The sequence below is a fragment of the Manis javanica genome, chromosome 11 (assembly GCF_040802235.1).
Source record: "Manis javanica isolate MJ-LG chromosome 11, MJ_LKY, whole genome shotgun sequence".
Classification (NCBI taxonomy): Eukaryota; Metazoa; Chordata; class Mammalia; order Pholidota; family Manidae; genus Manis; species Manis javanica.
This window is the reverse complement of record NC_133166.1, coordinates 74,053,809-74,080,105: the sequence shown is the minus strand read 5'-3', so window position 1 is coordinate 74,080,105 and position 26,297 is coordinate 74,053,809. Positions and strand designations below refer to the sequence as shown.

The following is a 26,297-nucleotide window of genomic DNA, read 5'->3' as shown; positions in this document are numbered from 1 at the left end:
TCATTACTTTTCTATGTCATAAAAATAATAGGAAAAAAAGTAATATCTGAAGTGTTCCTCTTCATGCTTATAAAAATGACTGTATGCTATAAAAATTTTCAAAGGTGTATGGTCTGTTGTTAAAAAAAAAATCTGAAATTCTCTGAGGAGAAACTGGAGCATTCTCTCCTAAAACAACCAAAGGAGGATTTTTATAAATGGAGAAGCTGTGATGTATTCACTGCTACCATATTGCCCATATGTGCATAAATATAATGTATCAAATATAGAAAAATAACTCCACCCTTTCACTTGTTGAGGCACATACTAGTTACATTACCTTTTTATTAATTTCGACTCTAATTTATAAATAAAAAGGTCACTTGGAAGCCAACAGTGAAATCTGTTGAATTGTTAAAAACTGAGTGAAGAGGAATATTTAATGACAGGAGGGAGGAAAAAATCTTGAACTGTGGGGAAAGAGAATGCACTAAGAAAAAGATGTTCCGTTTCTTACCTTCCCTTGCTGGCTCCAGGCTTGCTTGACGGAGGAATCCACTGGAGACTCCCCACTTGCTATTTCTATCCCTTACTCAGCTCCCTTCCTCCTACTCAACTTCCTGTAAGAATTGCCTCTCAGAAAGACAGAAACAGGAAGCTTTGCCATAGACACTCAAGAAAATCGGCATAGGTACGAGAGGAGAAGTATCTTAATTGCCAGCTATGAGGCAACGTGGACTCTTCACTTACTCTTACGGAACTTCCCTGCTGTGTGGGCCATGCCAATTTCTTCTTCATTGAAATCCATCTCAGTCCTTTAATTAGTAAAAATGTTTCTTATCATCTAGGACACTGAACTCTTTCAGATCATCTCCTACCTTTTTGATTAGTTTTTCTTTGTCTTCTTTTGTGGGTTCTTCTTAAACATTGAGTTCTTCCCTTAATTAGTGGTTTTCTTAAAATTTCATTCATCCACTTATTCAACAAATACTCATTGAACATCCGCTTTGTGCTAAGCACCGGAAATACACCAGTCAACAAGACAGACAAGGTCATTGCTCCAGATGAGGGACAATAAAAATAAACATGCTGATATTATAATCCATCCTGAACAGCTACACATTCATCCTGCAGAAATCATCATCTCTTGCAGTGGCAGCCATTCTTATTCATGTCACTAGCTCGGATTCCGTCCTTAAGCACGGCTCCAGGGTCGCCAGGATGCAGAGCACAGCGGTTCAGAAGAGGGATCCTGTAGCTGCCCGGACGTGTGCAAATTCTAGTTCCGCTTCTCACTAGGTGTTTGGCCTTAGCTCTGTGCCTCGGTTCCCCCACATTTTAAATGGGCATAATAATAGCACATACCTCCTATGGTTGTTCTGAGGGCCAAGGAAGTCAGTCCATGTAAAAATGACAAGGCAGTAAGAAATGGTAACCAGTTTACCATTATTACTATTATCAGCACTCGGATGTCACGGATGGACTTCAGATTCACCATGTCCACACCAGATATGCAGTGCCCATCATTCAGTTGTCACCTGGAAACCCAGGAAGTGCTTCCATCCCTTGCCCCACACCCAGTCATTTCCGAGGACCTGCCCAGCCACCCCCTGTTCTTGTGGCTCAGGACTTCATCGTCTGTCCCTGCCTGCTTCTAGTTCCCTTCCCTCAAATTCAGCCTCAGAGAAAGTGGGGAATGTCACTTCCTTTCCTTAACTCTCCAAGCAGAATCCCCAAACTTGTGGCCTGAAGGCCAATGCAACCGTCAGATATCTTGGTTTAGCCAATGACATCAAAACATAAAATTGAATTGGGATGTCATCCCAAATGGCATTATTATGAATGGCACAGGCTCCTCAGTTCAGCCTCCCCTATTCACAGGGCTTTACATGCACTTATTTTACATGTTTGTGCTGGTCCCCAAGGCACTGAGTTTCTGATCTTTAACTCCTTCAAATACCAGCCATCAGATCTGGATCCCACCACTCACCAGCCCTTCCCCTTCCACCACTCACACTTTATGCTCCTGACATTTCTCAGCTCTCTGCCTTTGCTCCTGCCCTGTCTTCTGCTGAGCACATTCTCCCAACTCTGCTGTTGAAACTAGAGTTTCCAGATCCTTCACGATCTTTTTCAGACCACCTCCATGAAGCCATTCCATAGCTACCTAATCCAGCAGTCATCTGCCAATCCAGCTATTAGCTAAAATAATCACAGTGTTTTTGGCAAAAGCCTATGGGTCTTCTCCTTAGAAACCTGCAGATGTAAACCTCCACGCACCAAGCTCCATGCATGGTGCAGAGGCCAAGAATCCTTTTCTGATGCACTAGCTCCCTTACTTGAATCCTACAGAATGTTGGTAGTATTTTCCTTAAGACATTTAGCAGATTCTGGCTTGTTTCGTGGCTTGCTTTGGCTGTCCTCTCCCCATTGCCACAACCCCACATCCCGCCTGCCCCCACACACATAGTTATCCTTCAGAGACCATGACTTGCTCATAAACTTAACCTGCTTGCCTATTACAGCCTGTACATCAGACATGCTCAGTATTTAACTATTGAATTGAATTGAATTATTTATAAACCCTGGATAACAGTCTATAAACTGACTAAGCCGTTAACCATTTTATAAAAGTTGCTTATGAGATTGGAGAAATTATCATTTCATAATTATACATGGGATAACCACCTTTCTGGTAATGTATGATTGCTAAATGGCTCTCAGTGCTATAACTGCCCTCAGACATCTAGTTTGTTTGAATTATTGATGACAGCCATGTGTTAGTAACCCATAAACATATGGAAAGAATTAAATCATTCACCATTCAATTTAGGTTCAAATGAGAACTGAAGTCATCCCACAAAGCATCTGGCCTTTTTAAAAGTTAGTTATTTCCACGTTCAAGGGCGTTTACTTTCATTTCTTCCCATCAGGTTATACTTATTGGCCAGTTTTCTCTGCCATGAATGTTAGGTGTCTCTGTGGCTCTGATACATTTTTCAAGACGCTCACAGCCCATGTTCAGGGTTTTCAGACCCTGTTGAATCTTGATACAGATTCCCACTCATGTTAGGTTTGGCTACACTTTGTATGGCCATTGTCATCACAAAAAAATCTTGCATTTTCAAACCACCCTGGACTGGCTGATGGATAATCCTCATGACATTTCCACCTACAAGACTGTTGAAAATGTTGGCACCGATATGACTGACAATCTGGTTCCAAATAAGATAATCCAAAACCTGGGTTTTTTTAATGGTTGTTCTCAAGCCAATGTTGGTTCTATTCAGGGAAAAAAAATATTAAATTATTTGCACTAAGTTTTTCCTCTCCTACATACCTATCTCAAGGCAAGCCTTATGCGGTGGTCCTGATTTTATAGCCTTTGACCAGCCAGTTTCCAAGCAACTGTTGGGCTGCCTCCCACTCCCTTAGGGTGGGGGCTCCCCACTCCCAATCCTTAAGAAAGTGACTTCCCCATAAGCTGAAAATTTGGTTACTGCCAAAATTTTGCAAATAAATGGATGCCTTCACTGTGAGATTGTTACATGATTAGGGTCACAGATTTCTAGTTTTACTCTATTTTAAGATATTGACACTTCCTATAGCATCCCATCTCACAAGGCTGAGACAGACTCCTCTAAAAGGAGGCAGAAGTGCCCCAGGGACACAGACATGACACCACAGCCTCCACAGAGCAGCACTGTGGGTATTTTGTGGGAGCTAAGGTCTAGGAGCCAACTGCAGAATCAGAAGAGGGCTCCTTCCACCTCAACCGCATTTTGATACTCCAGCTTTCCCTTTGCAGTCAGCACATCAGTGCATTATGCAGTGTTGGGACACCATTCGGTGTGTGTGATGGGGAGAGTGTGGTCAAGATGAAAATACAATAGATCTGTGAGCAACGTGGATAAGTCCCAGGTACATTATGATTTGGAGCAAAAGAAGGTACCTTTCAAAAATTCTAGCTAAATGTTTCCCCTACGGAAGTCAGCCTGGAAGTTGCTCAGAGCAAACATACCTGACTCAAATCAATGGGAATGGCCGCAAGAGAATGAGGTCCAGATCTGTGGACATGGGAGTTCATTCCTGGAGATGCAGGAAAACAGTAAATTACACCCCTCTCTTACCCTCTGAGCTCCAAGCCATGGATGGCAGTCGAGCTATCAGCTTTATCACTGATGAAACCAGAACAGAAAATGCAATTTAATGTGTGGTTCTAATTGGTCTTCCTACTACCTTCCCCAGAATTGAACTTGTTGAAGTTAGAGGCACATCTGCTGGCTCTGCCCATGGAGGAGAGGAGCAGAGCCTCAGAGCTCCGGCTGCTCTGGGCAAGAAGCCTCTGCACTGTGCTTGCCACGTGCATCCCCCTTGCCCTGGGAAGGCTGCTCTTTCTCCCTTGGGAGGAGTAAGTGAGTGAGCAAGACACAGAGAGTAGATAGAATACTTGCAAAAGGGTGGAAGCTCTTAATCTTTGGACCAAAGCCTTAGGAGCTGGGAGCAGATGGGTCTCAAAGGCATGATGGAGAAGAGGAAGACCAAGTTACAATGTGTAACCCAGATTGATGCACAATCTTGATGTACAGTTTGTACTGGGCAGTTGTATCAGCTATTTTTATGTCAATGGTCCATCTTAATGTAAATAAAGATAACTTTACACCTCCAGCACCTTTCCTTTGATAATCTTGTGGAGACTCCCTGAATTTCTTTCAAGCATGAAAAATGGAAAATATGTAGATGGGCAAGTTTCCTCCTTGCAAGAAGGAAGGTGGGGGGGAATCTGCTTGAGGCAGGCAGCAGCAAACATGGCACATGAGGCACAGCAGGCCGCGGCCTGGCCGAGAGCCTCCTCCTGCAGACGGCAGGTGTGGCGAAGCATGCATCTAATTCCTTCTGAGGTATAGTCACCTGGAATGCTGATGTAACAATAACCAAACACTCATTATTCTATGTGGCAGGCTGTGTCCCAGGGAAATTATATGTACTTGTTTAATCATCACAACAACCCTGTGAGTATTATTACCCCCACTTTACAGAGAGATTAAGAAACTTGTCAGTTACAGGCACAAAATGAACTGACCAAAGTCACACTAGAGAAGGTAGCAGGGCTGGAATTCAAGCCTGAGTTCCTTGCTCTATCCACAAGTATACAGACTCCTGGGGCAGCCCACAAGAGCACGCAGGATTGCGGACTAGCCCGGTGCTGGCCCAGAGGAGAAGCAGTATCTCCTTTTACCATTCTGAGATGTTTCTAGAGCCTCACGGACAGAGAGGAGATGAGAACCAGTGGGCTGGGAGCATAGGTGTAGCATTTCTTTGTTAAATGCTAGTTATCTCTGGCCCAGCTGGGATGGAAGTAAAGGGGCCTCGGTACTGCTCCTGGGGGCACCATTAGGAGGAGAAGTCCAGGGAGCTCATGTTCTGAATCACAAGCGATGAATCAGGAGGAATGGAACAGACAGAGATCAAAATGTATCTCTGGGACAAGAGGGGGTCCTTTTTTTCTGAAAATTTTCAGAGCTTTTCTGTACTTCAGGGTCCCAAAGCAGACTCTGAGGACTAAGTTAGTTTTACAAATTATAATCGATGAATAAGAAAACCTCCAAATTCTATCCATTTGCCCCTTGTTCCCACTATTAGATGACTTGGCTTCAAAGAAGAGTAGCACAGATGTATACATTATGTGTTTTCTTTTGGAAAAGAGCTTCTCTATGTCTCTGGTTTCCTTCATTACTTCATTTTTGCGTGAATAAGCACTATTTGCATGAAATGGGCACTATTCACATTATTGTTAATATCTTGGTGCATCAGTGAAGCTGGGTATTTATTTTGCAAACCTGAAAGGCAGATGTGGTCTGGCACAACATTTTGTCCAGAGAATAGATCCTTGGAGGGGTTTGGAAGGAGGATCAAATACCAGTAATGAACTGAACCCAGGACCATCTGAGCTTCCTCACTGCTCAAGAGAAGAAGACAGAGCAGGTGTGACAGGAGGTGGCAGTTGAGAATCATGTTTAACTCTTCTAAAGAAGCAGGATAAAATCAAAATACTCCACAAATAAGGAAAGCTTGTTGCCACTGTGTTTCATCCCATTCCACTCTCAGCGCCACTCCTGTTCATCTCCACCATTACTTCTCCTGTCACTCTGCTCCAGGGCTTATCGTTGATTTCCCTTTGAATAAATAAAGCCAAGAAATGAACATGTGAATGTGAATTCCTTATAGCCAGAAGTCAAAGATGCCAAGTGAAGACTGGAAAGTTTTTGAATCCTTATAAAAGAGGAAGCCCTGGTTAAAGGAAAAGAAGAAAAGGAATAGGGAGAGGAAGCAAGCGATACCCCCCATACACCCTACAAATGAACAAACACTGCATGGTTCTTGCACAGCCTGCTTGGGTGTAGGAGCCAGGGATCAGAAATCACAGGACATCATGCAGCAATCTTTCAAGTCACATCCCCTTTGTGGGGGGCCTCAGTTTCCTTTATTTTGAAAAAAGGTTGGACGGTCTGTTCTCAAAGGTTCCTGCATCGTCCTGTTTCTTCAATTTCTCATGTTCCTTCTGGCTGCATTATTATTCCTGCGTGGTAACAAAGAAAATAAGACATCAGGAAGTTAAGTGGTATAGATCACCACTGTGGGAGTGAAGGTCTGGAGAGCACAGCAGGGGGCTGTTTTTGAGCTGCTAAGATTCAGTTCTTTATTTTCTATCCCCAGTAACAGAAATCTCACCTTGAGGGCAGAAACAAAATCCAGTTAGAACTGCTGGTAATTAAATTTCCTGCAGTAACTCAGAATATAAATCAGCAGCTAACTGGAAGTGGGTTAGTTGTTCACAGTTACAGGTTCTTTGAAAATTAAAGAAATGCTTATGCACATTTCAATAAAATTGTGAAAAATAACAAATTGAACATCTGTAAATGATAAACTGAGCTGTGGTTAACTTGTATTAATTATTCTGAATCACAGCAAAGAAAGATGCTAATGCTTCTCCTCTTTGCTCCACTGATAAGAGCATCCGTTGGGTGCCTGCTTTGGCTTCTATGTCAACAATAAAGCACCCCAAACCAGGCCTGTCTCCCTTTAGACTGTCTCTCAGGTCCTGTGTAGAAAAGGGCTTTTTTTCACTTGCTCCATTTCCCTTTATAACTACCTTCCACTAATTTTGAGAAAATAGAGAAAAACATTTCTCTGGTATAATTGCATGTTTCCCCTAGTTCTTAGTTTGCTTTGAAATGGAGACTATTCATTTAAATAGAAATTCCAGGGCAGAAGAAAAGAAGACATGGGCATAAAGAGTAGGACTTGGCCCTCATCTGCAGGAAGGGTGCTCTGGTCTTACAGGTGTTCCCCTTTGTAGATATGTCTTCCTGAGGATGAGATGTGGGCACACCTTGTAGGTATTGCAAGTTGCAGTCCAGGCCATCACAATAAAGTGAATATCCCAATAAAGCAAGTCAAATGAAATGTTTGACTTTCCAGTGCATGTAAAAGTTAAGCTTATATTGTACGGTTACCTACTAAATGAGCAAGGGCATTATCTCTTTAAAAAGAAAAGCATACATAACTTTATTAAAAAACACTTCATTGCTAAAAAATACCAACCACCATCTGAGCTTTCAGTGAGTCCTAATCTTTTCTGCTGGTGGAGGGTCCTGCCTCGACTGATCAGGGTGAGAGTTGCTGAAGGGTGGGGTGGCTGAGGCAATCTCTTAAAATAAGACAACAGTGTAATTCACTGCAGTGATTGACTCTTCATTTCATGAGTGATTTCTCTGTAGCATGTGATACTGTTTGACAGCATTTTAAACAGTAGAAATTCTTTCAAAATTTTCACTCATTCCTTTTCCTTTCCTAACTGCCTTCCACTAATTCTGAGAAAAATACTTTCTTTGTCGACTAAGTTTATGTCATATTCTAAATCCTTTTTTGTCATTTCTGCAATATTCACAGCATTTTCCCAGGAGCAGATTCCATCACAAGAAACCACTCTCTTTGCTCTTCCATAAGAAGCAACTCCTCATCTGTTCAAGTTTTATGAGATTGCAGTAATTTAGTTGCATCCTCAGGCTCCACTTCTAATTCTAGCTATCTTACTGTTTCAAACACATGTGTAGTTACTTCCTCCACTGAGGTCTTGAACCTCCAAAGTCATCCACGAGGGTTGGAATCAGCTTCTTCCAAATTCCTGTTTGCGTTGATATTTTGATCTCTTCCCATGAATCATGAGTGTTCTTAATGGCATCTAGAATGGTGAACCCTTTCCAGAAGGTTTTCAATTCACTTTGTCCAGAGCCATCAAAGGAATCACTATCTATGGCAGCCATAGCCTCACAACATGTATTCTTAAATAATGACTTAAAGTCAAAATGACCCCTTGATCCGTAGGCTGCAGAATGCATGCTGTGTCAGTGGGCATGAAAACATTAGTCTCCTTGTCCATCTGTGTCAGAGCTCCTGGGGGACCAGACGTATTATCAATGAGGAGTAATATTTTGAAAGGAACTCTTTTTATGAGCAGTAGGTCTTAACAGTTAGCTCAAAAAAATCGGTAAACCACTTTGTAAACAGACGTGCTCTCATCCAGGCCTTGTTGTTCCATGTCTACAGCACAGTCAGAGTAAATTTAGCATAATTCTTCAGGGCCCTAGGATTTTTGAAATGGTAAATGAGCATTGGTTTCAAGTCACCAGCTGCATTAGCCCCTAGGAGAGAGTCAGTCTGTCCTTTGAAGCTTTGCAGCCAGGCGTTGACTTCTCCTCTTCAGCTATGAAAGTCCCAGATGGCATCTTCTTCCAATAGAAGGCTGCTGCTTCTACATTAAAATCTGTTGTTCAGTGTGTCCACCTTACTGAATGATCTCAGCTGGCTCTTCTGGATAACTTGCTGCAGCTCTTCCATCAGCACCTGCTACTTCACCTGTACTTTTATGTTATGGAGACGGCTTCCTTCCTTAAACATCATCAACCAACCTCTGCTGGCTTCAAGATTTTCTTCTGCAGCTTCCTCACCTCTCTCAGCCTTCCTAGAACTAGAGAGAATTAGGGCCTTGCTCTGGGTTAGGCTTTGGCCGAAGGGATGTTGTGGCTGGTTTGACCTTCTATCCAGATCACTAAATCTTTCTCCGTATCAGCAATAAGGCTGCTTCCCTTTCTTGTCATTCATGTGTTCACTGGAGGAGCACTCTTAATTTCCTTTAAGAACATTTTCTTTGCTTGCACAAGTTGACTGGTGCAAGAGGCCTAGCTTTTGGCCAGTCTTGGCCTTGACATTCCTTCCTCACTAAGGTCAGTCATCACCAGCTTTTGATCTAAAATGAGAGACATGTGACTCCTCCCTTTGCTTGAGCACTTAGAGGCCACTGCAGGGTTAATAAGGGGCCTACTTTCAGTATTGTGGTGCCTCAGGGAATAGGGAAGCCTAAGGAGAGGGACAGAGACAGGGAAATGGCCAGTCACTGGCGTATGCAGAATACACAACACATGTATTAGTTTGCTGTCTTATACAGGCACAGATCATGGAGCCCCAACACAATTACACCAGCTAAATCACTGATCACAGATCACCATAACAAATATAATAGTAATGAAAAAGTTTGAAATACTGCAAGAATTGCCAAAACATGACACAGGCACAAAATGACCAAATGCTTCTGGGAAAAATGGCCCCAAGACACTTGATCAAAGCAGGATTGCCACCAACCTTCAATCTGTAAAAAATGCAATTATCTTCAAAGCTCAGTAAAGTGAAGCTCAATAAAATGAGGCATGTCTGTATTAGACTTTGTGTAGCATCATCCCAGCTTCCCTTCTCACTAGTCGTACATTTGGGCAAGTCCCTCAGTCTCTCTGTACCTCAGCTTCCTTCCCTGTGGAATGGGTTATTGTAGGTTTAAGTGAGCACAGACTTGTAAACCACTTCAAACAGTGGCAAGTACACAGTAAATACTGTGATAAATTAGTGCCGCTCATGTCATTTCTCCATCATCAGTAGGATGATAGCATTCCCTGGACTGTATCAAACTCAAACACTCCAAAAGGTCTCCCATGAGGTCTCGTGCGATGGACAGAATGTCACCACTGCTGTCAGTCAGATTTTAAATAAAATCATTACCCTTAGAACACCTTCCTGGCCAGACCCTTCAGGCTGTTTGAGGTTCTCAGCCTCTCCTAGCTCCATGGGTTGGTCACTGACATGATGCTCATTTTGCGGAAAAGACAATCTGGCTCCTCCTAAGAATAATTCTCCTGCAAATCATCATTAGCTGATAAGTCTCCAGCTTTTTCAAGATTATTTTATTCAAACAGTTGAACCATTTGATCAACTGTCACCTCTGTGATTGAACTGAAAAGTCAGGGCAGCCCTTCAGGATGTCCAGCAGGCATATGTCTGGCATGTGTCTGTCTTGGGAGGCTGACAGACCTCCAGCCTACAGATGGCTGGTCTCCACCAGGTAAGGTTTGTCTTGTTGGCAAGGCAACTTTAAGAGTGCCCAGCTAGTCAATCCATCAGGTTAGCTTTTCATCCTCTGATAATCTATACATGAAAGATCTTCAGAAGCCCAAATCTGTGTTATTTTTTCCACTGACAGCATCTTAAGAAGACCTGTCCATAAATCCATCCTGAATTTTTGCTCTAGCTGAAAAAATCTGCAAAATGAAAGCCAGTTTCTTTTTTTCTTCATCAACACCAGCCTGAACCAAATATGTATAATTAGAAATGGGTTTGAGTCATCCTAAAATTGAGAGGAAGATACTCAGAGGAAGTATAATTGTCTTTACACCTCTTGACACAGGCCAGCTTCTTCTGTTACTTCAGCTTCTAAAGCTGTAATGTAGCCACAGAGCAGAATGCTGTCAGGGATTGCAGAGAAAAAAACCATAGAAAGTAGCTTACACAACCCAGGGAAAGTAGTACTAAGTCATTTAGAATAGAGTCATTGCAAAGACTAGTAGCTGGAGAAAATCTAGATAGGGTGCATGGGGAGAGGGTGCCCACCTGCATCTTAATGATGATAAATGGCTCAGAAAGACGGTCCTGGGGATGATCAATGCTGAGAACATTCACAAATATGCTTCCCTCCATCCAATCTTGCCTAACAGGACAAATATCACTCATGATGATGGTGCCATTCAATAAGCAATTTTACTTTAGACTTCTAGTTTTTCCATTAGCTTTTAAATAATTGGCTCACCAGATTTCCAGATAAAACCTGTGATGGTGTGCATTCTGAAACATGGTATATAATAGATACAGAGACCAGAAGAGAGAGCAACGTTGAAAATGTCTCAGAAGATGTGGGCCTTGGGTTCTGGTGGGTGAAGCCTCTTCCTAAACTGCAAGCCTTTTTTGTGCCTTTCCGCAAGTGCCGTTATTGCCTTCATTCATTCATTCCCCCCCGAAATACCTCCTGCCCTGTTGCCTGGGCAACTTCTTGTTGTGCTAGAGCAATATTGCATACCTACTGCCTCTGCAGTGCACGGGAGCACAGTGAACTCTAGGATACTGGAGGATAGAGTTACAGCAGTCAGCACATGCAGGGCCCTGGGCACCGGGCCTTATGACGTGTGGCCTCACAGTGATGTGGGTGTCAGGGGGGAAGGTAGTGGCACTGCCTCCAGCCAAAGCCCAGCAAGCATGCTGAGGCTGAACAAGTTGCTTGTCACAGGGAGGGAGACTGCACAGGGTGGCACTGGGGTGTCTCGGTAAGTGGGTTTTAGAAAGGACTTCTTATGGGATTTGGGCTTGTGTTAGGCGATTTGGAAGAGGGTTTAAGGGAACAGGGCTTTGCTCAGGATTGGGTGCTGTCAGGAAGTAGGGGCATTTCTGTGAGTAAGAGTGTTATCTCCCATGTGTATGGGAAGGGGAGTCAATCAAGGCTAACGTGCAGCTGGTGAAGAAGCAGCAGTCACGCAGATGAGGAGGATGAGGACCGTTGGCCATTTTTGTGACTCCGACAGCGCTCATGTTTTTGTCTGTTCGGACGTGGTTATGGAATTGCCTTGTTTTGTCTTGGTCCTCCATGGACAGTCACAGAGTGGCTTTGTCTGATGTCAGTGTGCTGGCTTATGTTTAAGAGAACCCCAGGGCACAGCTGTGAGGGGAAGGCTAGTGCAAGCTGAAGAGACATGTTAATACAACGTTTTACAAGGATGTAAATACAAAGATGTACTCTCATTTGGCTTCCATGAAACATCTGTCTTCATCTTCCTGGATTTCCCAGAGGAACCCATCTTCTGTGGAGAGGAATGGATTGCATCTTGAGAACGATAGTGTCCACTGACTTCAGTGAAAATCCAAGCCACATATGACCTAAGCACGTTCTATTTCAATTAGAGCCTTATGCACTACATCTCCCATGCCTTTGTTGGGAATCAGACTTTGTTCAAATACTCACATTTACACTTAGAAACACTCGTAGTTGGCAATCTCCAGCCTTTTAGCTTAGCTAACCGGTCTGATAGAAGTGTTCTGAGGTCAGTAGAGCAAGTGAGCCAGCCCTTCAGCCAATAAAGTATTCCTTTAGAATGATGGGAAGTGCTGGGTAGAAAGAAACTGCTCCCAAGCATGTAGAGGTACAGACATCCTAGCAGGTGAAGGAGTGGAAACAACAGGCTAAGAAGTAAAGACTAACGGTATTCAGAGTTGAACTCGGCTACATATTAGCAAAATTACCTTGGCCAAGACTGGTGACCAGAGCCTCAGTGTTCTTATCTCTAATACAGGAAATTAGGACACCTACCTTAAAATAAGTACTGCTATCATAAATAATGTTGATAGCTTTATGTTTTTTGTCTTTATTCCCTGCCATGCTCTATGCTTTAAGCCTCCTAAAGGCAGCAACCAAGTATACCTTGTTCTCTGCTGTAGTCTCAGAGCCTGACATGGTGCTCAGCTTGTAGAAGATCAACGTAGATGCAGATGATGTAACATAGATGTAGATTTGGAGCCAGATATAGATATAGATGGAGACGATGGAGATGGAGATGATGTAGATGTAGAGCTGGAATTGGATGTGGGTGTAAATACAAATGTAGATATAGATACAATAAGGTCATGATTGTAATTAACCTAGCACATACATTTTGACCACTGCTATGGATTTGAAGAGGAAACATACACTTTGCACAACACAGAGTTTAAAGTGTCCTGTCAGACACTTCAGAATGTTTCCAGAACTATCAGAATATTCCCACATTCTTTTAATTTTTTTAACACATAAATTTAACATTTGATAAAAATTAATTTTACATTAAGAAATGACATTTCATTTTTTACCATTCATAAAGTACCATGAACAGTGCCCTGGGGCTCTTGATTCCCAAATCAAGAATAGATTCCCAAATCTATTGAAGAATAGTTGACATACAATATTATAGTAGTTTTTCAAGTGTACATCATAGTGATTTGACAATTATATACATTACTAAATGCTCACCATGGTGAGCATAGTTACCATCTGTCACCGTGCAAAGTTATTACAATAGTATTGACTATATTCCCCATGCTGTACTTTACATCTCTGTGACTTTTATTTTATAACTGGAAATTTGTACCTCTGTATCTCCTTCACTTAATAAACCCATCCTCCCCCCACTTCCTGTATGGCAACCATCAATTTGTTCTTCATGTTTATGAGTCTATTTGTTTTGTTTTTTCATTTGTATTGTTATTTAGATTCCAATATATGTAAAAATCATATGGTATTTGTCTATGTCTGATTTATTTCACATAACATAGTCGTTTCTTGTGTGTTGGTCTCTGCACCCCATTGTTGGTAGGTACAGAAAGGACATTTAGAGGACACTTAGCTCATTGGCCAGTCTAAGGTCTGTCATTGATACAGATCAGTGAGCACCATGCTTGCGAAGGTCTTCTGGGTGGATCTCTCTGCGCATGGCCACATGGGTTTTATGTGGTCATCTCCAAGTTTGCTGTTCCAGGTCTTGGCACCAGAAGAGAGGTTCTTGTTAAATTCAGATGCTTGGGGTCAGAGGGCATCTGGCTGACCTGGAGCTAGCACCATTTATTCATTTCAAAGGCCAAGTGTGCATTCAGTAAACATTTTCTAAGCATGTACTACAGCACATCACTGGAGATGAAAATATGAACCTGACATAGTCCCTCTCGTCAGAGATTGTGGAATTACTTAGAGGAAACATACACAGAAGATTTTTTAAATTATGAGACAGTGTAAAAGCATACCACACCAGAAATATGTACCAAGTACAGTACTAGATGAAGTAAGAAATGTGTTGGCAGAAAAGGTTTAGTAAAATTAATAGCAGTAGACACCATGGGCTGTACTCTAACCTCATGCTCAGTGCAGTGTACCATGGTGATAGGTGCACAGGCTTTTGAGATGGACAGACCAGAGCTCAAATCTCCACTCAGTTATGTCATTTACTATTGAGCAAAGAACAATTGAAGCCTCTCTATGAAATGGGAATAAACTCTGTATCTACCTGACCCACTGTCAAGGTAAGATGCACCATATCTATTTTCTAGGGCTACTATAATAAATGACCATAAACTTGGTGGCTGAAAAGAGCAGAAATTCATTCCCCCACAGTTCTAGAGGCTAGAAGTCTGAAATCAAGGTGTTAGCAGAGCCATGCTCCCTCTAAAGGATCTGGGGGATAATCTTTCCTTGCTTCCTTCTAGAAGGTTGCTGCCAACAATCAATGGCATTCTCCTGTGACCTGTGTGTGTGTGTGTGTGTGTGTGTGTGTATAGGTATGTTAGGGAGAAGCTGTGTCTCTGTGTTCAAGGGTCAACTGTATATGAAATAAATACTATTTTCTCCATTTTATGGAAGAAGAAAATGAGGTCCAGAGATGAAGTATCTTTTCCCAAATCACACAGTTAGAAAGTTGTAGAATTGGGACTAATTCCAGGCAGTCGGACTCCACAGTCTGTGATGTAAGCCATTCTGTCATTGCTGCATGTTTCAGGGATTCATACCGAAAGACAGTGTTGAGGCAATAAATCTGAAGATCCAATACAAAAAGTGAAGGTGAATATGGAAAACTTACTTATAACAGCCCAGATGTAAAAGGCAAGCAAAAGTCCCCCTTAAATATTTAAGTAAACATTGTTAAAATGTATCTCTTCTGTGCACCATAATGTGACTACATGCTTCTGTGTGACAACTGCAAGAAAACAGCTGCCATTGCATTCTTGTGCATTTTTTCTGTCTCTGAAAATAACACCATCAGACGTACATGGCATTGATTCTTTCTAATTTGACAGATGAAAGAACTGGGTGTCATCTTCTACAACTGCAGCTGCCTGGTCTTAGATTTACAAAGGATATTCGCTTTATATAGTTCATTAAAATTCAAGAGCAGAGTACCTCAGACCTGGTCCAAGCGGCTCTATGGAGTCTATGACAACGAGAAGAAACTGCAGCTTCAGTTGAACGAAACCAAATCTCAAGCTTTCGTGTCGGTGAGTGGTTGTCCTCCTTCTCCTCCACCTCCTCCCTCCTTGCCCCAAAGGTCCTTTATCAAGTTGGGATGATTGATCATGATCTTGTGTTGGGCAAAAATGAATTTGACAGATCAGTTCCGTTCCATTCCTTGAAGAGTAAAAATATGTTAAAATGCTCTTAAGTATAATCATATACTGTCCCTGATGACAAGATCAATAATAAGCATTCATAATCATTACTAGTTTCTGATATGTTGTGTTTTCTGATTTGACCCACAATTGTCCCATCAGGCAGACCCAAGATCGTGACCATTTTGCACATGAAGACATTGGCACTTATCTGTAGCACAAAGACCCTCAGATGCAGGTGCCAAGACCAGCTCTAGCACCCAGACCTTCTGACCTCACATCCTATTTTCAACACCCTACATTGTTGATTTTTCAGACTTGTTCTTAGCAATAGAACCCTTTGATGAAAAACATCTGAGGGAACTCTGGTGTGTAAATCAGCCAAAAGCAGAGCAATTGTACCTGATTGGGACTGGACAACAGGAGGCCCACCCAGGAGGGAAGGCACAGCTCCCAGGCCTCTGGCTTCACTCAAAACCACCACCCCTCCACATCCCCGACACACACCATCCACCATCCCCACGGTGCTCCTGGGAGTGGGCAGTGTACGCACCTGGCCTGCAGCCCTTTTTCTCAAATGTTGAAGTACTTCAAAGCCAACTGGGGAGCCCCTTTAAAATGAAGATTTATAGTCCCCACTATATCTGATCCACTGGACCTGGAGTGACATCTTGGAATTTTTATTTGAATCAGGCTCCTGGATCCTGATGCTCAGACAAGCATCTCTAAAACCATGCTCCAGCTGATCATGGCCATATCTCCATTGATAGCCATTGCTTTTATGCCCACAAATTTTATATCATTTAATAGCACTACACTGAAAAGTGAATTGTATCCTTTTTCCCTATTAAGATAAAAATACGATCTGGAAATTTAGAAATGCAGCAACAGAGAGAAAAGAGGAAGTTGAAGTCATTTATCTTAAATAACAAATTCACATTCATGTGAATAGCAGAAAATCGACTATGAAAGATTTTCATCAAATATAGCCTATACTCCTTTCTCTTTTTCTTTTTGTATGTGTGGAGGTCAGTAACACTATAGCAAGCATATTTATAGGGCATTTTACTAATAAAATTATTGCATATATTCAATTGTATTTCTTTTCAAGATAGCCCTGTAAGACAAGAAAGCCAAATATTATTCTCTATTTGTAGATGAGTATCAATAGGAAATTTGCCAACGAACCCTTAATCCAGATGGTAACAGGGTGGCATGACACCCCAAGGGATGCTCACTCACTCACCAGGTCCAGTAGAACAGATGGGAAGCAGCAAGAAGTAAATGAATTATGAGCAAACTTCAGATAATTGCTGGATTTTGAATTCATGGTTTAAATCTTAGAGATAAGTGATTGTGGTTGTTGCATAAATTTAAATTTTGACCCTTAAAAAGGTCGGTGAATTCCCCTTTGTTGATTCCAAAGTTAACATAGCTACTCAGAGACAGAACTTAGACCTTTAATAAAATGTGCTAAAACACAACCCTTTGTAGTAGTCTAGGGCAAATTTATAAATTGCTTTTTATTAAATGGTCTGCACAAAATGAGGTGTGAAACACTTCTTCAGGTATAATCTTTTAAACTATGTAATGCTTTACTTTCTGTTTTTATTTCTTTTATTATTTTAAGCCATTTTTTTATTTTCTATTTCCTACTAATATCAAGCCTACCTTTGAATTTCAATTAAACAGATATTAATTGAACACTGTTTTTGCAGAGGTATAACATCTTATAGGTATAAAGTCAGAAAACCCACTATTGGAATCAGTATCATTTGCCCAGAACTCCCTGATTCCACCTCTATTATAGCATTTGTCACAATTTTTAACTCTTTGTTTAATAGTATTCCCTCCCACTGTTTTATAAGTCTCTGAAGGTCATAGACTGAACTGTCTTCATCATTGATATTCCCTGTGTCTCACTCAGGTCTTCCTAAAAGCAGCAATAAACATTGGGTTGGTTTTATTAGTAGTAATATCATTTAAAAAGTTCCAGGATGCCTACAGTTTTCTGAGTAATATGTTCCAAACAAATACCAGGATAAAATTATTTAAATTCAGAATATTTGTTGTAAAATATCTTAAAATAGTATAGTATATTTTTATAAACTGACAGTCCCAAGATTAAATTAACACACACACAAAAAAAAGCTATTTGAAGGTCTTAAGAATTATCACTCCCCAAATTAGATTTTAGATGAGTAGCAATTTTAGCTTATAAAATTTAAGGTTTGATATAAATATGGATTCTTTCTAATTTTCCCATGGAACACAAATAAGTGCTTGGTTAGATTTAACTATGTGCTCTCTTGTAACACTGGACCAAATAATTCCATTTTTCTTATATTTCCCATCCCATTGAAATCAGAAGATGGGGGCTATAGTTGGCTGAATTTTTGTCCTGTTGTGGAAATTTCTTTTTAAAGTCCTTAAGATTGTGCATTTGCTTTCTGAGATAAAGACTAATTAAGTTCAAGGCCTGTTTTTATTAATCTGCTTGCTAGATGAATTTCTTTTCTTGTTCATAGTTTTGTCCAACCATCAGTCAAATATACTGAGATCTACTTAGAAAGTGAGGGTATGGACATTAAGTAGAACTTGGTGCTGCTCTGGAAAATGCCACATCAGATTCCTCTTTAGAACCTCCACTGTATATTATTAATTATATCTTTAACAGTTTTGTTGGAATATAATTTGCATACAATAAAATTCATCCTTTTAAAGTGTACAGTTCAGTGGGTTTCAGTATATAGTCACAGAGTTTTTCAGTCATCTCTGCCCTCTAATTTTAGAATGTTTTTGTCACCATAAAGAAAACCGTCATACATATTAACAGTCACTCTCCATTTTCCCCTCATCCTCACCACCTGGCAGCCAATAATCTACTTTCTGTCTCTTGGAATTTGCCTTTTCCTTAGACATTTCATAGAAATGGAGTTATACAATATGTATTCTTTTGTAATTTACTTCTTTCACTTAGTATAATGTTTTCAAAGTTGAAACTCATGTTGCAGCATTTTATGGCCAAATAATATTCCATTGCATGGATATACCACAATTTGTTTTACTGTCCATCAGTTGATGTACGTTTGGGTTTGTTCCTACCTTTGTTTCTACCTTTTGGTTATTTCGAATAGTGATTCTATGAATAGTCATGTATGAGATCTTATTTGAGTACCTCTTTCTAATTCTTTTGGGTACACAAAGGAATGGAATGGAGTGGGTAATGGGGTAACTCTATGTTGAACATTTTGAGGCCCTGACTAACTGTTTTTCAAATTGGCTGCATCATTTTACAATTCCACCAACAATAAATAAGGGTTTCAGTTTTCCCACATCTCTGCTAATGCTTGTTATTTTCTGTTTTATTTTGGCTCTCCTCCTGGGTATGAAATGGTGTTTAATTTTGGTTTGGATTTGTATATTTTAATGTGCTTTTTGGCCATTTCTGCATCTTTTTGTAAAAATGTCTGTCAAACACTTTGCCCACTTTTCAGTTAGGTTACTTTCTTTTTTATTATTGAATTGTGAGTGTTCTTTATACATTGTAGATACAGGTACTTTATCAGATACACGATTTGTAAATATATTCTCCCATTCTGTGAGTTGCCTTTTCATGTTTAATTATATTTTAACATACATATTCTGGGGATGGAGTATGGATTTTTCAAAAACTAAGAAACTGTTATGAAATAAACCAGAAACCTGCTAAGGCAAGTGTTTAATGAGTTGCAAAACAAGTTACATGCATATATAAGGTACTTCCTAAGAGAGAAACATAGATTACCTAGAAGCAAGGTGCCTCCGCACCTAGGAATTAGGTGCAGCTGCACGTATGTAGGAAACAGTGAGACTGGCAAATGCAAAACAAGATGTGTTCACATGCAGATGGAAACACTGAGTGAAACAACCCCAACCACAAGTGGAGGTGGGGGTCATGCAAACCTCCAACAAGCATTACTTTAAGGAGCATGTCACATTCACTCTACAAATACTGATTGAGCATCTATGTGCCAAACAAGCACAGCACAAGGTGAGAGGTACAGTGGAGTAGTGGAGAGGCACACAGACAATCGAATACAATACAGTGTAACACATGCTGGAAGGAAGCCCCACAAAGCAGGAATCTTATTTTGATCATTGACGATGTCAAGTGCCTAGACAAGAGAGCCAAGAGTCTGGGAGGCACTCAGTAATGCTGACTGAATGAAAGCACAGGGGGTCAGTGCTGAACAGCACAGCCAGCCATCAGACCATTCTCTTATTTAAGCCTCAAGGCAAACCAGCATGAAAGGTGTGTCACTGTCATGACCCCAGTAGGAAAGGAGGCTCAGAAAGTGTAAGGGACCCTGCGCAGGCAGGAAGTGTTGGCACCTGACCTTGTATCACCACCCAAACTTGTAAGATAACAGTAAATACAAAGAGACCAACAACTCTATATTTGTTCCCCCCAGAAACCAAAATCTAGTTTTTGGAACATGCAAAGAAGTTCAGGAAATGCCTAACTGAAACATCAACATGGACATTTGGAGCTAGAGAGGCCATGGGAGCAAACGCACTGGGGCCAAGGAGATGACAGCCTGGCCGTGACCAGGCAGTGTTTTGGTTTGGGGCACAGAGAACATGGCAGGTGGCTAAAGAGGGAGGCAGAGAAAGTGGGGAGGCTGGGTGGCAGAGGCCTGGGATACATCCTCCCAAGAGGGCAAGCTGGATTCCGAGAGACCAGGAGTCCTGAGAATGCACGTGTGTGTTTCTTAAATGCCATGGAAATGAGGAAATGAGTTAGGAGGAAATGAGTTAGGAGGATGTGTAAAAGCCCCAGCAAACAGCACTCATGCCCCAAATGAGGGGAACAGCCATCAGAGTAAGAGCAGCGACACGACGGGGAACGGCGGGAAGCGGCTTCTCTCTTGGTGACACACATAGTGTCTGTATGTGTGCTGGAGAGTGTAGCACCAGTACTGGCTTTTGATTTGTTTTTTGTTGTTTTTGTTTTGGGGGGTGAGGGTTGTTTTTCTTTTCTTCCTTGCTTGCTTGCTTCAGTTTTTTTTCAAGACTTCAATGCACATCCTCATTCCAAAAGAAAGATAATTTAAATGATCAACATCTCATTGTGCTACTTACCTGCCAAGCTGACATTCTGAGCAGGGCCCCCAGGAGGGTGTGTCACCCTCAGCATGCTCCCTCCCCTACACCTCAGGAGGCTTCAGCCCGCCAGCTTTGCCTGCTCTCTGTCTGAGCGGGGATTGGGGAGTCCTGCCAGCTCAGTGCAGGGGTTGTCCCACACAACTGATGAGGGACCCAATACTGCCCTCCTGGCAGCTCCAGAAACCACTTCTTCCGCCTTTTGCTATGAAATCCCTCTTGTCTTTGTGCTCTGCCACTTGCCGTGGAACATTGCTTGTCAGAGTGAGATAGGAACTACGGAAACACTATTTTCTGTCTTGTCCAAGGAGAAAACGGTGAGAAACACAAAGTGTGTTTTCCCCTTTCTATAGCAACTTCATCCAAAAACGTCATACTTTTATAAGATGGAAACCACTTTGAGCAACTTGGGAAAAAACCCTTAGGTATATACTTTGCATCTTTTTTCATTTTGCTTAAATCTTTCAGAATATCCTTCTTCTCTATCTCTCCTTAATTTGGGCATCTTAAGAATTCACTCAGTTTTTCCTCTAGAATTATTTGTTGACCTTGCTCAATAATCAACACTTCTTTTCCTGACTTGATGAAAGATTCAGAAAAAAAACCCTAAGATCTTTAGGTTGTGTGTCTTGAACATTTTCATGGCCATATCATCTTTCAAATGAAATAACTTCTAGGGTAAATTGCTTGCTACATATGGTATATATATGGCAATGCCTGAGAAAATGAACAACTGTCTATGACAGGTATGTTCACTACAATCACATAAGTTTAGAGCTGGAGCCCTCTTCCAAAAATCAGAGGTGTGTGTATTGAAAACAGGAATTTCCTCCCTAAACAGGCATAAAGGACAGACATGAGATCCACCCTACCACACCTTGCTGTCTACACACATCTCAGCTTGGTAGAACTGTAGATGTATTTGTCTAATCTCATAAAGAACTAGAAAGTAGGTTTGCAAAAATTTAGTTAGAAGCCAAGATCCACAAATTTTTGAAAAAGACAAAAAGAAATCCCCAGATAACAAAAATTAATACTCTAAAAGTTTGGTTTTTCTATCTTCACAGAATTCTCCCAAACTCTTCTGCCCTAAAAACAGAAGCTTTGACATAGACGCCATCTACAGTGTGATAGATGATGCCAAGCAGTATGTATATATTGCTGTCATGGACTACTTGCCCATCTCCAGCACAAGTACCAAAAGGTGAGTCAGTGCACATCCTCAACTCAGAATCCCACCTCCTGGCCAGGAACTGAACTATGGCCACAGTGGAAACCAGCTGGGATGCCAAAGTGCTATCACGTTGAGTGGGTCATACACCATTCAAATCTGGTCAATGCTTGTTTGCAGCTTCTCCATGAAACATCTTCCCCACTCAATCTACTTTAAGTACTCAGGGCCTTGCCCTACAGATGTACCTGAGTAGTTTACAATATAGGCAGGAGAGTGACTTTGGAATGAAAATTGGGTTGTTTTCAACATGAAAATTATTTGAAAAATAAAGTAAGTGAAAAAAGTTATTTGAAGAAACATATTTTGGGGAAAGTATTAGTTGAGATATACCTGAGGGACATGCTGAAACTGAGTAGATTTTGCAAGATTTTGATCACAGGAGGCATCACTTTGATGTATTCACATTGGTTTTAATTAAATGCTAAATTTTCTTAATATCTTTTCAATTTAAAGAAGAAAGATGTATTCTCAGTTAGTTCATCCCTCTGCATGAGGAAGAAAGCATCTTAAAAATGGAGGACTTTCAATCCTTTTTAATAATTCACCTTTTCAATCCTATTTCAGTAAATCATCATTGAATGCAGAAATACTTGACCTAAATTTAGGGGCAGAATATATGTCCCTAAATCATTACTTGCATACATGCATGGCCCCAGATAGTTCCCACTTTTTCTTTCTGGGGAACACAGAGATGTGGGTGCTTGCTGTAAATGTTTTGAATAATTCATTTAATCTGGAACAAGTTTTCAAAGTGCACATTTCTGGGAGTACAGCCTAAGAACTTTTTAATTTAGAAAATTACAATTTTAACCTAACCATTTACTGAGGTTAAATGGTCAAGTGTGCCCTTTACTACTTGAATATTGTTCATATTGCCAACCTCACATATGCATAATATGCAACTTCTTTATGCAAATCACTATAGGATTGCAAAAGGCATATTTCTCCCAGAAAGTGATTACTCCTAATGACAGTCAAACAGCATCTAAAGCTTCAAGATGCAAACAATAAAACACTTTTACTTTAAAATATTGTGTATCCTTTGAACATTCATGGGGTTTTTTCCCACATACTTTAATATTTTTTCTATCCCCCTCCCTTTTATATTTCTCCCACTTGTTGTTTATTTGGTTTGAGATTTAGTTTTAGACTTCAGTTTCACTTTTGGAAGATTTTGAAATGTAACAGATTTCACCTGATTTTCCTATTATTCAGAAGGAGAAAAAGGTCACATTTAAGGACTTACATGTTAGAATGGAATGATGATTTCTTAGAACTGACAAAATCTTTTATTTTATGATGTCCCACATAACAAAAGTAAGATCTTTCATGCGCAAGGGGGAAGGAATTACTATGGAGAATCTAAAGTATCTTGAAAATGTAAAAGTTAGAGAAAACTAAAAGAATGTTAAAGCACTGGAAACACATGTGAAATTTTGCATTTTGATTATTAATCTACCATTTTAGCTATTACTCAAAGAACAGTTCTTTGATCATTCTTACACTATTTCAAACCTGTCAATGCCTTTAGCATTCTAAATGAAAAGTCATCAGACACATAAGAAGTTCAAACATCCAGATTATAATTAAGTTCTTCTCAGTTATATAAGTGAAACAAATTTTAAGTGAGACTGCTCACTTGACATTACATTCTTCTGAATAAATTTTTCAGGAGTGAATTCAACTTGAATAAACAAATAGCTATTATCACATATCAGTGTGTTAACAGTCTACAGACTTAACTTTGAGCCCACAAATTGCTAAACATCCAAATGAAAAAGAAAATATTTATTTCTATTTTCCCCAATTAAAAATGGTTGAAAACATAAAAAATATATATACACTATCATTTGGTGATAGTATTAGAGGTAACTTCTACTTTCCACAGAAGTAAGAAATAAGTTGAGCAGTGATGTGTGGCTAATTAAATCCTGCAGTAAAAAATCAGAAGCCTTATTTGATTTATTCCTTATTTAGCATTCTAGCTCTCTTTGAGAAATACATTTATTTACCTAGATCTCAGTTTGGGGTTATTCGTTATTTATTTCTTCAGTCATATGAAATATATCTTCTAGAAGGAAATCAGTAAATGTGTGAAGAAACAATAAAAATGTAGGCAGACAGACAAATACCAAATGATTTCCCTCATTTGTGGAGTATAACAATGAAGCTAAACTGAAGGAACAAAATAGTAGCAGACTCAACAGACTCCAAGAAGGGACTAGTGGTTACCAAAGGGGAGGGGTGTGGGAGGGCGAGTGGGGAGGGAGGGAGAAGGGGATTGAGGGGTATCAAGATTGGTGCACATGGTTTGTGTGGGGTCACGGGGAAGACAGTGTAGCTCAGAGAAGACAAATAGGGACTCTGGCATCTTACAACACTGATGGACAGTGACTGCAATGGGGTATGGGAGGGGACTCGATAATAAGGGTGAATATAATAACCACATTGTTTTTCTTGTGACACCTTCATGAGAGTGTATATCAATGATACCCTCATAAAAATAAATAAATAAATGTAGGCTGACAAGAATAGAGCAGGAAAACAACTTTCTTTTATCTATGCAATGTATTTTGTGAACCTCAATGGGACCACACAACAAAAATCTAGAGCAGAAACATGAAGCATAAAAGAAGGAGAAACTGATCCACCTCAAAACTACTAGAACTAATAACTGAATTCAGCAAAGTTGCAGGATACAAAATTAATACATAGAAATCTGTTGCATTCCTATATACTAATGATGAACTAGCAGAAAGAGAAATCAAGAAAATAATTCCATTCACAATTGCATCAAAAAAAATAAAATACCTAGGAATAAACCTAACCAAGGAAGTGAATGACCTATACCCTGAAAACTACAAGACACTCATGGGAGAAATTAAAGAAGATACTAATAAATGCAAATAGATCCTGTGCACATGGATAGGAAGATAATATTGTCAAAATGGCCATCCTGCCTAAAGCAATCTACAGATTCAATGCAATCCCTATCAAAATACCAACAACATTCTTCAGTGAGCTAGAGCAAATAGTTCTAAATTCATATGGAACCACAGAAGACCCCAAATAGCCAAAGCAATCCTGAGAAGGAAGAATAAAGCTGGGGGGATTATGCTCCCTGATTTCAAGCTCTACTACAAAGCCACAGTAATCAAGAAAATTTGGTACTGGCACAAGAACAGACCCATAGATCAATGGAACAGAATAGAGAGCCAGATATAAACCCAAGCACATATGGTCAATTAATATATGATAAAGGAGCCATGGATATACAATGTGGAAATGACAACCTCTTCAACAACTGGGGTTCACAAAAACTGGACAGCTACATGCAAGAAAATGAAACTGGATTATTGTCTAACCCCATACACAAAAGTAAACTTGAAATGGATCAAAGACCTGAATGTAAGTCATGAAACCATAAAAGTCTTAGAAGAAAACATAGGCAAAAATCTCTTGAATATAAACATGAGCAACTTTTCCTGGATGCATCTCCTCGGATAAGGGAAACAAAAGCAAAAAGAACAAATGGGACTACATCAAGCTAAAAAGCTTCTGTACAGCAAAGGACACCATCAGCAGAACAAAAAGACATCCTACTGTATGGGGGAATATATTTGTAAATGACATATCCGACAAGGGGTTAACATCCAAAACGTATAAAGAACTCACATGCCTCAACACCCAAAAAGCAAATAACCCAATTAAAAAATGGGCAGAGGATCTGAACAGTCACCTCTCCAAAGAAGAAATTCAGATGGCCAACAGGCACATGAAGAGATGCTGCACACGCTAATTATCAGGAAAGTGCAAATTAAAACCTCACATCAGTTAGGATGGCCAACATCGAAAGGACTAGGAACAGCAAATTCCCTCCTACACTGCTGGTAGGAATGTAAATTAGTTCAGCCATTGTGGGAAACAATATGGAGGTACCTCAAAAAACTAAAAATAAAAATACCATTTGACCCAGGAATTCCACTCCTAGGAATTTACCCAAAGAAAACAAGTTCTCAGATTCAAAAAGACGTATGCACCCCTGTGTTTATTGCAGCACTATTTACAATAGCCAATATATGGAAGCAATGTAAGTGTCCATCAGTAAATGAATGGATAAAGAGGTGGTAAATATTCACAATGGAATACTATTCAGTCATACGAAGAAAACAAATCCTACCATTTACAACAACATGGATGGAGCTAGAGAGTGTTATGCTCAGTGAAATAAGCCAGGTGGAGAAAGACAAGTACCAAATGATTTCTCTAATTTTTGGAGTGTAACAACAAAGCAAAACTGAAGGAACAAAATAGCAGCAGACTCACAGACTCCAAGAAGGGACTAGCAGTTACCAAAGGGGTGGGTGGGGGAGGGTTA

The 26,297-nt window shown here is 40.4% G+C and overlaps 1 protein-coding gene across 8 annotated transcripts in view; it reads left to right on the top strand.

The window, feature by feature from the left end:
- PLD5 (phospholipase D family member 5) overlaps positions 1–26,297 on the top strand; it is a 457,751-nt gene that overhangs the window by 377,728 nt on the left and 53,726 nt on the right. For all 8 annotated transcript variants that reach the window (XR_005062463.2, XM_073216684.1, XM_073216683.1 and 5 more), the window contains 2 exons: positions 15,232–15,429; positions 21,753–21,889. Coding sequence is in view for 7 of the 8 variants with exons in the window: in XM_073216684.1 (XP_073072785.1) it covers positions 15,232–15,429; positions 21,753–21,889 (335 nt within the window). In the remaining variant the exon portion in view is untranslated. The remainder of the gene's footprint in view (positions 1–15,231; positions 15,430–21,752; positions 21,890–26,297) is intronic.